The following is a 12987-nucleotide window of genomic DNA, read 5'->3' on the forward strand; positions in this document are numbered from 1 at the left end:
CAACAAGGCCCCTTCCGAACCTCAGGGCAAGGCAAATAGGACAAAAAAGGCAAAGCTGTACACAGTCCCCAGCTTCTCCTCTCCAGCTGCTCCCAGGACAGCTGGGGATTGACTGAGCTGGTCCATCCTGAAGATAGTGGCAGGGGAGACGAGAAACAACCCCAGCCCTGAAGGGCAGGAAGCTGAGCCTGATTCGCTCTCACAGGTCCCCCCAGATGGAGGACCCAAGGGGCCAGTTTAGCCAGTTTAATAAAACTGGCACCGTGAGTGCCCTGAATCCCACCCTGCTGCTTCTCGGATTCTACCCCAACCCCATCTAATATCAGTCAAGCCAGCCTCACCTTGGCCCGGCAGAGGGGCAAAGAGTGGGGCCTGGCGCCAGCTGCCTGGGTTTGAATCCTGGCTCTGCCACTTCCCAGCTGCATGACTGCAAGTCAGTTAGTTCACCTGCCTGGACCTCAGTCTCCTTGCCTCTGAAATGATGGTGATCTAAAACCTTGACCTCATGGGGTTATTCATTCACTATAATGAATAACATAATGCCTTATATTCATACAATTACAATCCGTTTTTGTGACAATTATTCATATTCACTCACAGTTTATTTGGACGAAGTTCTTAGAACAGTGGCTGGCATGTCTGGTCAATTGTTATTCGTGCAAATTTAAGCCTCCTCAAAATCCTATGACATAGTACTCACAGTGCACGTAGAGCAGATGAGAGACAGAGAGGCTAATAGCGTGCCCAATGACGCACAGCTTGCAAATGCAGAAGCATGCTCAGGGACTGAAAGACTTGTGTGTTTCTGGTCTGTGTGATGTCATGTGCATTAGGTTCCTATTACTGCTGTCACAAATGACCACAAATTTCGTGGCTGAGAACAAGATAAATTTATTATCTTACAGTTCTGGAGGTCAGAAGTCTGAAATTGGTCTCGCTAGGCTCAAGTCAAGGTGTCCAAAGGGCTGGTTCCTTCTAGAGGCTTCAGGAAATAATCTGATTCCTTGCCTTTGTCAGCTTCTAGAGGCCATCAGCATTCCTTGGCTCATGGCCCCTTTCTCGCATCCCTCCAACCTTGTGTTTCCATCTTCACCTATCCTACTATTGACTTTGACCTTCCCACCTCCTCTTATAAGGACCCTGTGATTCCCTCGGGACCACCTGGACAACCTACAACAATGTCCCCATCTCCAGATCCTTAAGGGGATCACATCCCCCAAGTCCCTTTAACCTAACAAAGTCATAGGTGCCAGTGATTAGGACATGGACATCTCGGGGGGGGGGGCCTGTTGTTCAGCCTACCATGACATCTAATGTTGACATTTACATTTCAGTGTTTACATTTCAAGAGTCAGACTGCGTTTGTTGTTGTGGATCTTTTTGTTTGTTTCTGAGTAACCTATTTACCAATCTGATGTGGTATCTTGGCTTTTGTGATAGATGACAGATGATAGATAGATTGAGTTAATGAAGATGCTGATGAGAGCCCACATGTGCTGAGTGTTCACACCCTGAGTGCTTTACAGCATTACTTCTTCTAATCACCAGGCAATGTGATGAGGTATGGAGGTATGATGACCAACCCCATTTTACAGATGAGGAAGCTGAGGCACAGAGCGGTGACATGGTCACTTATTCAGGATCTCACAGCTGGACATGGAGGAGACTGGATGAGAACCCAGAGAGCCTGACCCCACAGCCCACTCTTCCCCTGCACTCCACTGCCCCAGTGCCCACACGGTGCCAGCAGTGGCCTTACAGGGGTGCCAGGAGTGGGCGTCAGGGTGCTAACATGAGGTGGTGGGGCTCTGAGATCTCACTCCTGAGGGGTTTTTCTCTGGCCCTTGCAGGAAGCTACTCTTTGTCTGTGCGAGACTATGATCCCCAGCACAGGGACGCAGTGAAACATTACAAGATCCGGACCCTGGACAGTGGGGGCTTCTACATCTCTCCACGGAGCACCTTCAGCACCCTACAGGAGCTGGTGGCCCACTACAAGAGTGAGTCCTGCCCGGGGCTGCATCCCAACCAGGGTGGACCCGTCTCCCAGGAATCCTAGTGAAGGGTGCACTGCAGCTTCTGAGGCCTGCTGAGCTCTTCCTGACCCTCCCCAGACAAATAGCTGCTTTGAGTCTCTGGAAGGCTTAGTCCTGTTGAGCAGGAGGGTCGAGGTGACATCTCATCATGCTCTGTGCTCATGTCCCCGATAGCGGTAACCCATTGGAACACTGGCCACAGGCAGTGGACTGGGCAGGGAGGCCTCCGAGGGGAAGTCTCTGGCTGGCTGCCCTCGACTGACCAGGGGCTGTGTTCCAGAGGGGAGTGATGGACTCTGCCAGAAGCTGACAGTGCCCTGCATGTCCACCAAGCCCCAGAAGCCGTGGGAGAAAGATGCCTGGGAGATACCCCGGGAATCCCTCAAGCTGGAGAAGAAACTTGGAGCCGGGCAGTTTGGGGAAGTCTGGATGGGTAAGGACCCAAGGCCAGAGGGTGAAGGGAGGGCCAAATGAGGGAGGTCATTGCTTCCAGGAACAGCTGGAGGCAAAGTGGGGATGCCACCCAGGGTGGAAGGGGAGATTTGAATAATAACCGTAAAGGAGCAATTCCTCTGATAGCAACCACATTATCCTGCTATGCAAATGCTGATTTGCCTTTGAGGCCAGGTTTGCTGGGGTCCAAATCTCCCTTCTGGGAAGGAGGAGTCCCCTTCCCCTCCCTCGCATGGAGCTGGGACAGTCCACCAGTTTGGGGTTGAGATCGTCGGAGGCGTCTTTGGATGATGGAAACTAAGAGTGGGGAAATGTAGTTTAGAGATTTTTCAGGTACGTTCAGTGTTGGCAACTGATGAGCAAGCTGCTCTGAGCACCTGTCATGTGCCCAGCACCACGCGAGGGCATTGTGGGGCACCAAAAAGGCATGCACCACCCTGCCATCCTGCCCCTAATAACTTGAGAACAGCAATGCCTGCTTTGCAGAATGCGGGGTAGGTGCAATGCCTGGCCCAGTGCCTGGTGCACTCCACCATGTTCCAAGTGGGAACGAAGACAACTTACAGAGATGCAAACAATTCAGTCAGAAAAAATAAATTTAAAATCTACACATTTCAACTACATTTAAAGAGACCCTGCTGTGTGCCAGGCATTGAATAAGAGAATGTGGCAGAGAAATTATAGAGAAGAATGTAAAGTGGATCTGAGTGCTAAGGTTGGAAAACTAAAAATATTATATAAAGCCTTAGACTCTCACTACAGGAAGACCTCAATCTAGATTTGAGCTTCCTGGCAGCCAAGGCAGAAAGGGAAACACAAATGATTATGAGATTTACAAGATCAACAAGATGAGGCAGGGGTGGGGTGGGTTGAGTCCCTGTGGTTGGAGGGGGAGCCGGTGCTTGAGACTGACTGATATGCAGGCTGGTTGGTGCACAAAAGGCAAGGGGGAGTTTGGTGGATGATGAAGCTGTCAAGGTGGGCAAGGCCAAATCCTGCAGGGTTTTGTGGACCATGATGAGATTGGTCATTTAATTGAGAGCAGTGTTGTGATTAAAGCATTTTAAGCAAAGATGGTGTGTGTGTGTATGCACCAGGAACAATCTGAGTGAAGTTTTGAGGTTATTCTTGAATCCCCACAACAGCCCTTGAAAGGCAGTGCTGATCATTTCCACTTTGCAGATGAGAAAACCACAGTTCTGAGAGGTTTAGTGACTTGCCCAAGGGCACACAGCTAGGAAGTTGTGAACCAGCCTTCTAACCCACATCTTTCTGAGGCCAAAGCCTGTGTCTCCCTTCTCCTCTCTGAGGGCTGAGATGAGCAGGGAAGGAGTTCTGCAGGAAGCGGTTCTGCAGCGGGGCCTCCCAGGGCCATGGGGGAAGGAGCAGTGGGTTCTGACCACCTTTCGTGTTCCTTCTCCTGCTCCAGCCACCTACAACAAGCACACCAAGGTGGCCGTGAAGACAATGAAGCCAGGGAGCATGTCTGTGGAGGCCTTCCTGGCAGAGGCCAATCTGATGAAGACTCTGCAGCATGACAAGCTGGTGAAGCTGCATGCAGTGGTCACAGAGGAACCCATCTACATCATCACGGAGTTCATGGCCAAAGGTGCTGCGCTCTGGGCACTGGGGATACAGGCATTGGTTCATACTGGTCAATAGCACACTCAAAGGTGATCCTGACATGGTTCTTGCCCTCCAGTATGGCCAGGAGCTCTTCTGAGAAGTACTCATTGAACTTGAGTACTTGGGCCTTGACAGGCAACGGCCCAGCCCTCCTGGTTAATGGGGTGAAACCATTTAAGGGGATGCCAGGAGAAGGGGAGCTCACGGGGCTACAGGAGAGGGGAGTGGGTGATGGTAGGAAAGGCTTATGGGTTTAGGATAAGCCTTCGAGGCTGGGGGCAGCTCTGTGCCTCTCCTGCGGTCTTCTGGGTCTGGACCAATGCTCTGGAAAAGAGAGTTGGCAAAGCATTCCTTCCAGGTTGCCCCCACCCTGCCCGCCCATGATCCAAGATTTCCCAGGGATTTTTTTTTTTTAAAGCCACCACTTCACCACCATCTTCAATCCTTGCCCATTTTTCGATAAACAGAAACATCTCACACAACCTCATTGGGTGTGAATTTGAAATCTCAAAACGCTTTTCATTTTCTAAATACACAATTATGCCAGCGTCAGGAAAGCACGCCCCCCCACCCCCGCCCCAGTCATCCAGGTTCAGAAAGCTATCTCAGTCAAAGAAATTGTGATTGCCCCCATCCAGTAATCACAGTCATTTTTAAAACACCCAAATTCTAGTTCCCAAATATTAGGAGTGGTAAATAAACATTCTTATTTAAATCCATTACTTTTTTAATTTTTTTAAGATTTTATTTATTTATTTAAGAGAGAGAAAGAGACAGAGACAGAGCATGAACAGGGGGGAGGAGGCAGAAGGAGAGGGAGCATCAGGCTCCCCACTGAGCAGGGAGCCCAAAGCAGGGCTTGATCCCAGGACCCTGAGATCATGACCTGAGCAGAAGGCAGATGCTCAACCAACTGAGCCACTCAGGCGCCCCTATTTCAATCCATGACTATGAGCAATTTTAACCATACACCAAGGGAGCCTGAGTACTGAGTAGTATGTGTTGCTTCCCCTCCCCCCACAGGAAGCCTGCTGGACTTCCTGAAAAGTGCAGAGGGCAGCAAGCAGCCATTGCCCAAGCTCATTGACTTCTCAGCCCAGGTAAGAGTCTAAGGGGGACATCGGGGGGCGGGGGGAGGCAGGAATTCAATGATTTATTTAACACATGCTTATTGGGCTCCGGCTATAATAGTACCATCAGCAGTAACAGCTGACAGGCACTGAGTGCTCGGTACGAACGTACAGTTCACCTGGGAAAAACATGAGTTTGGACTGCGCTGGGTCCATTTAGAAGCAGATTCTTTTATTATAAATAGAGTACAGTGATGTCAATGTATTTTCTCTTTCTTATGATTTCCTTAATAACATTTTCTCTTCTCTAGCTGACTCTTGTAAGAATACAGGGTATAATACATATAACAAACGAAACACGTATAAATCCATCGTTTATGGTACTGGTGAGGCTTTGGGTCAACGGTAGGCTATTAGTAGTTCAGTTTTGGGGGGGAGAGAAGTTGTATGTGGGTTTTTGGCTGTGCAGGGGTCCTAACCCTCGCGTTGCTCAAGACTCAACTGTACGCTTTTTGTATGTGTCTTGCAAGCACTAACACATCTGTCCTCACATCAAACTTAGAGAGTGGGATTTTTATTATCTATTTTTTAAAGATTTTATTTATTTATTTGAGAGAGAGAGCACGTGAGAGAGCACATGAGGTGGGGAAGGGGCAGAGGGAGAGGGAGAAGCAAACTCCCCACTGAGCAAGGAGCCAGCCAACCAGGGACTCAATCTCAGGACCTCGGGATCAGACCTGAGCCGAAGGCAGATGCTTAACTGACTGAGCCACCCAGGAGCCCCTTTATTATCTATTCTTATGCAAGACTCCTCCAAAGCTTAGTAGCTTGAAACAATAACAGTTTGTTATTTCTTGTGATGCTGTGCGTTGACTGGGGTTGGCTGGGTGGTTAGACTGACGTCAGTCACATGGATGCATTCTGCTGAGAGCTTGCCTGGGGCTAGAATGTCCGGCATGGTGGCTCAGCCTCTGGGATCTCTCTCCCGTGGCCCCTCGTCACTCAGCAGTCCAACCAGAGCTTCTTTACGGCACAGTGGCTACGTTCCAAGAAGGAGTGTTCCAAGGGACCAAGCCCTAATGTGCAAGCACTTGTGAATCCTCTGCTCCCATCATGCTTTGCTACTTTTCATTGGCCAAAGCACGGCCCACGGCCCAGCCCAGGCTCAGGGTCGAAGGGGGTTGCATAAGAGCATGAGTCCCAGGAGCCACAGTCCGTTGGGGGCCACCAGTGTAACAGTCCAGCCACAGACAGGTCATCCCATTTTACAGAATAGGAAAGTAAGGCATTGCGAAGCAGTTGAGTGCAGATGAGGAAACTGAGGCCCAGTGAGATGAAGTAGTTTGCCTAAATTACTGTGTTGAGGTAGGAGGATACAGCAACAAATGAAATGGAGAGTATTTCTGTCCTCCCAGAGTTTATAGACATTAAACAATTGGATCTCTAAGAGAGCCATTACCCAAGTGGTCCTGGCTCAGCACTGAAGGATGCAGTATCCAGCAAAATAATGTACACAAACCACAGGACCACTTCTGAAAATCCCATTTTCTCTCTCATTTTCCCTTCACTCTCTGCAGTTCCTCTTACTCCTGGCTTGAGCGCTTTTAGCTTCTGTTTTCTCTTATTCTCTCCTCTCTGTGGGAAAACAGGGGAGGAAAGGGATGCTGTGGGAGGTCATGGCTGGAGCAATTAGCCTGGTCCGGGAGCAACCCAGGAAGGCTTCCCAGAGGAAGTGCCTTCTGGGCTGAACCCTGAAGAACGAGTGGAAGTTAGGCAGCTGCAGTGGAGAGAGGAGGGTACTCTAGATGGAAGAAACAGCCTGTGCCAAAGCCCATGGGAGAAAGAAAAGAGCTGGGCCTGGTCAGCCCATACCTAGGGCTGGCAAAGATGAAGACAGTGTGGTTTGCAGCCTGGAGGGTGTTAAGGGAGACCTGCCTAGGGCCTTCTGGAGATCCCTAAGGCAGAACTCATGGGGGTATGCAAATCCCAGGAGAGGAATGTCCAGATATATATATATATAAAGGCTTTAAATTTTGGAGACTGGAATGCCAGAGGCATATGGAAATCAAGGCCTGGCATTTTCACTTTAATGGGCCCTGTCCCTAGGGAAACAACAGTCTGGCCTATAACTAAATTATAACCATCAAGGTGGCAGAACTCTTGTTGGGGGAGGGTCAGCCTGGCCAAAGCCACTCTCCCTGCTTCACAGATGGGAAAACAGAAACCAGGAGCAGAGGGCCCAGGGAGAGGAAGGAGGCAACCTGGGACCAGGTCTTCACTTCCAGTCCTAGGAAAGGCAGACGGTGCAGTAGAATATGTCTCACCCACTGACTGTGTGGGGCTCAGACCTACTACAGGCCTTGGTGTCTTCATTTGTCAAAGGAGGGAATTAGACCACATCTGTGCTTCTCAAGTTCAAAAGCCTTTTATAAAGTCATAAATCTGTTGGTCAAATGAAATCTTATACAGCAGCTGAACATTTTAAAATAGGTCAAAACAGAGCTGCTCAGATTGAAGAGGGTGCAGCTTTGTCCCCCCACCCCCCCCACCACCGGCAACCCCGAGCAATCAGTGGGATTCAGTTGGAAGAGCCCAGATCAGGCCCTTTCAGCTCGGATTTTGTGGTTCCCTGATACTCTCAGAAGGAAACCCAAGTTTTTGTTTTTGTTTTTGTTTTTTTCAAACCCAAGTTTTAATGCCCCCCCACCCCCCCCACCATCGGCAACCCCGAGCAATCAGTGGGATTCAGTTGGAAGAGCCCAGATCAGGCCCTTTCAGCTCTGATTTTGTGGTTCCCTGATACTCTCAGAAGGAAACCCAAGTTTTTGTTTTTGTTTTTGTTTTTTTCAAACCCAAGTTTTAATGCCCAACATCAGGGCAGCCTGCTTGGTTGACATGAAATGTTACCACTTCATCAACCCCTAGCTCTTAGACCAACCCTGAGCCCAGTGAACCTCTCCATTTTTCATTCATTCAATCCTTGAGAAGCAACACTATGTAAGCATCTGGGCTTAGGAGTCACATAGAGTTTTGGTTTTGAACCCAGCTCTGCCTGTGTTGCTTTGAGCCAGATGCTTAACCTCTCTGAATGCCACTCTCCTCACCAGGGAGCATGAATAGCCACGATTGAAGTGAATACTTATGTGCCACTGTTCTATACCCTTGATGTAGACTTAGAAGATTCATCCTCACATGACCCCTCAGAAGCAGGTTCTGTTGATGTCCTCCCTTCTACGGAGAAGAAAAGTAAGGCAAGAGAAGGGAAGTAGCTTGCTTGAGGTCCCAGAGCTGTGGGGCTCAGGCTGAGCTGGTCCAACTCCAGAGTAATTGCAGAGTTACTTAGGCAGTATCCTCTACAGTCTCCTAAATTGGGTTAATCCCACCTACCCCCTTGAGTGCATGTGAAAATCAATAACATGAATGTCTGCCTGTGGGTACTGAAAAAAATGGTAACTAGCAGCATTAGTGCCAAATCCAAGGCCAAAAGTCCAGGTAGAGTGATGGATCAGTGCCCAGACCCTGAGCAGGGATGCTGGAGTTCCACTACTGGTCTCCACTTGGACCAGTTACTTATTTCTCCAGAATTCAGCTTTCTTGCCTGTGACATATGGCTGATAGCAGGCGTACCTCCCCCAAAGCACAGAGCAAATGCTATTTAAGCTCAAATATCATCTCATAGTAAATGAAGAAGCTACAGTGCCTGCCATTAGCATAATAGCCCTTGTTAACTGTTCTGTTGTCTGAGGACTCCTGATAAATCCCTTCCCCTCCCCACCCCTCTGCCCCCCACAAGACCTTGTCTCATCTCACCCCAGGCTTGTGAATCCAAGCAAAATCAGTCTCAAGTTTTTGTTACAGTCTGAAGCCTCACACCTCGGTTCTGGTAGCCACCAGGTTCCCCCTGCTGGCCACTTCCCGCAAGTGCGCCACCCCTTGCCTCTGACCTTGAGCAGGCTTGTGTCTTGGTCTGGTCTGCCTTGTCAGGCTCCCCGACCCCACTCCCCAAATCTCACCAGATTGCACCCAGCTGCAGTCCTCCAGAGCACTGGAGTTCTGCAGTAATTAGAGGCAACATGGGGCACAGGGACTGGAAATCTGCAGACTGGTTTGAGTCTGACATTGAGAATTTTCCTGGTGGGATGATACGGAAAAAGTGTCCCCTGCTCTGTAAAACAGAGATTATAATAACATTTGGCTCGAGGAGCTCAAAGGCCAGTTTGTAAGCCATAAGTGCCGTTTTCTAGGTGTCTGGGTGTTAATTATAAGCCTCTTTATGAGGGTTAATGCACAAGCCCTTGAAAAAGGTCCCTGAGGGGGCACCTGGGTGGTTCAGTCCGTTAGGCGTCTGCCTTTGGCTCAGGTCATGATCCCGGGGTCCTGGGATCGAGCCCCGCATCAGGCTCTCTGCTCAGTGGGGAACCTGCTTTTCCTTCTCCCTCTGTCTACTGCTCTGCCTACTTGTGTGTGCGCGCTCTCTCTCTCTGGCAAATAAATAAAATCTTAAAAAAAAAAAAAAAAAAGAAGTCCCTAAGGAAAGATCCCACATCTTTCCATCAGAGGCTTCCAGGGACCCATTGTGAATGAGAATTCTCCATACAGTCTATTATTCATTCAGCAGCCATGATGGCATTAAAATATACATCAGACCATGTCACACTCCTGCTAGAGGACTTCTACCATCTTCCCATTGTGCTCAGTGTACAATCCAACCTCCCCTCCAAACCTAGAAGGTTCTTCGCAGTCAGCAGCCTCCCTCTCAACCTCAACTCCCCCCCCCGCCCCCATCTCTCTGTGGCAACTTCTGCTCAGCCACCTGTTCCATGAACACCAAATTCATTCCTACCTCTGGGCCTTTGCACGTGATGTTCTTACTGCCAGGAATGCTCTTATTTGACACACTTATTATCACTACTCAGATCTTTGGTAATATTTCACCTCTTCAAAGCAGCCTTCTCTGACTACTCAATCCAAAACCGCAGTCTACACTTCATGTCCTGCTATCCTGCTTTATCCTTTATGGCCCTTACTACTACCTGCAGGGGTCTTGCCTGGCTCACCAGCTGTTCAAATAATATGCCTGCCACCCGTGAGACACTCAGTAGATATTTGTTAAATGAATACATGAATTTTCCCTACCCAGGCTTGAGGATGAAGAAGGTACAAGAGATACAGCAGAATATGACATTAGCCTAGGTTGTCTTCCAGAAAGAAGGCTGGGCATGAGAGGACCTCATAGTATTCTGGTGTATGTGTATGTAGGTCCTGAGGAAATAACGCCATTGCTCTTTCCTCAAAGTAGTCTCTGGAAGTCTTGGAATCCCAAAGAAGCTCCTAAAGAGACCCAGCCCTGAGATTGCCCCCCAACCTAGATGGGGAGATAGAGAAATGCCAACCTGCGCTCAGGACCCTTCCACAAGAAAGGGGAAGCTGGCACACATGTTTTCCCATTTTCTCAGACTTAGACACACCTCTTGTGTTTTTGGGCGGGACCCAACTTGGGCTGGGCCAGATGCGAACATGAGAGTGTCTCTGTTTTGGGTGGAGATTGCAGAAGGCATGGCCTTCATCGAGCAGAGGAACTATATTCACCGAGACCTCCGAGCCGCCAACATCCTGGTCTCTGCGTCCCTGGTGTGTAAGATCGCCGACTTTGGCCTGGCACGTGTCATCGAGGACAACGAGTACATGGCTCGGGAAGGTAGGGAGCACTGCCAAGGGACCCGTGGGGCCCCCTTGGATGGGTTGTGAGCATTGAGAGTCAAGACATGTGTCTGTCTCCGTATTAGCTATGTTTTAGTAAGCTTGCTGGAGTCCTTCTGGACAGAGTACCCTGGTCTGTAGACTCTCACCAAGAGACTCTGATCAATTTTAGGCTGAGCTAGCCAAATGCATGTGGAAATTAAGGGTGAGAGCAACTTTATGTGTAATATTACACAGCAATGAAAAATTACAAACCAATGCTCCACCCAACCAAATGGTCGGCTCTCAAAGACATAATGTTGAAATGAAAGAAATCAGACAAAAAAAAAAAAAAAGAGCTGGATAGTGCCATTTATATAAAATTCAGAAACAGGCAAACTTGTGGCTGAATAGCAACATAATTTGTGACAGCCAAAAAGTAGAAGCAACAAGAGCACATTATTTGGCCACAAGAAAGGACGGAAGGACTGATAGATGCTTACCATGGATAAACTTTCAGAACATCGTGTTAAGTGACAAAGACTGCATATCGTATGATTCCATTCATAGGAGTCCTCGAGGACTCTACTCTTTGGGAGCTGTAGTTCACTGGGATATTGGCTGAATCAACGAGATGGTCCAGAGTGTCAGCTCCCCGACACGCCCCAAACCCCTCTGCCCCTTCCTCTCCACTCTAGACATCCGTCCTCAGGATGGATAGCCCTTGCTTCCGTGGAGGCTGGACGTAGGGGCAGATGTTAGCAGCCTTGCCCCTGTCCTGCTCCTCACCCTAGCAGACACTCAGTCCTGACTGCTCCCAGACTCTCTCTGACTCTGCTCTGCCCAATCCCACAGGGGCCAAGTTCCCCATCAAGTGGACAGCTCCTGAAGCCATCAACTTTGGCTCTTTCACCATCAAGTCAGACGTCTGGTCCTTTGGTATTCTGCTGATGGAGATCGTCACCTATGGCCGGATCCCTTACCCAGGTAGCGAAGGGGGCATCAGCTTGCAGCTGCTTCCATGGCCCAGCCTGGGTCTCTTCTCTTGTCAGTGTATCCATTCAGATGGAGTTCTTGATCCTTGCCCCCAACCTCCCCTCATCTGCCCCATCTCAGTTAAAGGTACCACTATCCACCCAGTTTCTTAAGCTGAAAATCTGAGGACATCTTTGGCCCTTCCTTTTCTCTCACCCCTTACTACATCCAAAGCAGTCCCAAGGTTTCGGCCACTTGCCTCCAAAATACATGCTCATGTCTAACTCCACTGTCTCCATCCACATTGAGGCCAACATCATCTCCCACCTTGATGGTACAGTGGCCTCCTACGCAGTCTCCCTGCATCTGTCCCTCTCCCCGACAGGCCATTCTCCACTGAGGCCAGAGGGATCCTTCTAGAACTGTGAAACAGATCTTGTCCCTTCTCCACCTCTAACTCTTTAATGGTCTCTCATCGTAATTGGGACAAAATCTCAAACTTCTAATTATGGCCCGTAGGTCCTACATGGTCCGGCCCCTGCCTACTTCTCCAGCCTCACCTCATTCTGTATCCCACCATGCAGTCCTCTCAAGTATCATACATGACCCCTACTTCTCATTCATAATACCCCATATTGTCTCATTCATAGTATTCATTGCAATTGACAACTATATATTTGTTTAATATTTTCCCCCACCAAACACTGAGCTCCATGAGGTCAGAAATCATGTCTGTATTCCTCACTAGTGTATGTGCACTGCTCACCTCTGTGCTTGGCACATGGTGGGTTCTTAATAACTATTCATTGAATGGATTAATTTATCCCCATGCCTACGGGCAGCACCCTACGCTGAGTAGACCAGGTAGTTACAAAGACATACCCAACATGTAGGTTGCCTGAGAGTCCATAAATAATGTTATTCTCTGTTCTTTTCTGGTTCAGATGTCTCCTGTTCTGTAGCCAGAACACTGGGGAGAAGCAGAAAGGCAGATATAAAGACTCCCTGACTTTGTATATAAACCGTCCTGAATTTGAATCTCACCCCATCAGCAATTACGCTTGGAGAAATTCACTTCACTTCTCCTACCCTAGTGTCTTCACCTTTAAAAAAATATAGTAATGGTATCTACCTTGCAGAAGTGGTTG

The 12987-nt window shown here is 48.9% G+C and overlaps 1 protein-coding gene across 2 annotated transcripts in view; it reads left to right on the forward strand.

Moving 5' to 3' along the window:
• The window catches only part of HCK (HCK proto-oncogene, Src family tyrosine kinase), a 39010-nt gene that overhangs the window by 23986 nt on the left and 2037 nt on the right, over positions 1-12987 (forward strand). For both annotated transcript variants that reach the window (XM_028118797.2, XM_028118795.2), the window contains exons 7-12: positions 1851-2000; positions 2317-2469; positions 3919-4098; positions 5139-5215; positions 10730-10883; positions 11720-11851. In XM_028118797.2, coding sequence (XP_027974598.1) covers positions 1851-2000; positions 2317-2469; positions 3919-4098; positions 5139-5215; positions 10730-10883; positions 11720-11851 — 846 coding nt within the window. The remainder of the gene's footprint in view (positions 1-1850; positions 2001-2316; positions 2470-3918; positions 4099-5138; positions 5216-10729; positions 10884-11719; positions 11852-12987) is intronic.

This window comes from Eumetopias jubatus, unplaced genomic scaffold (genome assembly GCF_037043125.1).
Source record: "Eumetopias jubatus isolate StellerSeaLion01/CBP00866 unplaced genomic scaffold, mEumJub1_p1.0 scaffold_9, whole genome shotgun sequence".
Taxonomy (NCBI): Eukaryota; Metazoa; Chordata; class Mammalia; order Carnivora; family Otariidae; genus Eumetopias; species Eumetopias jubatus.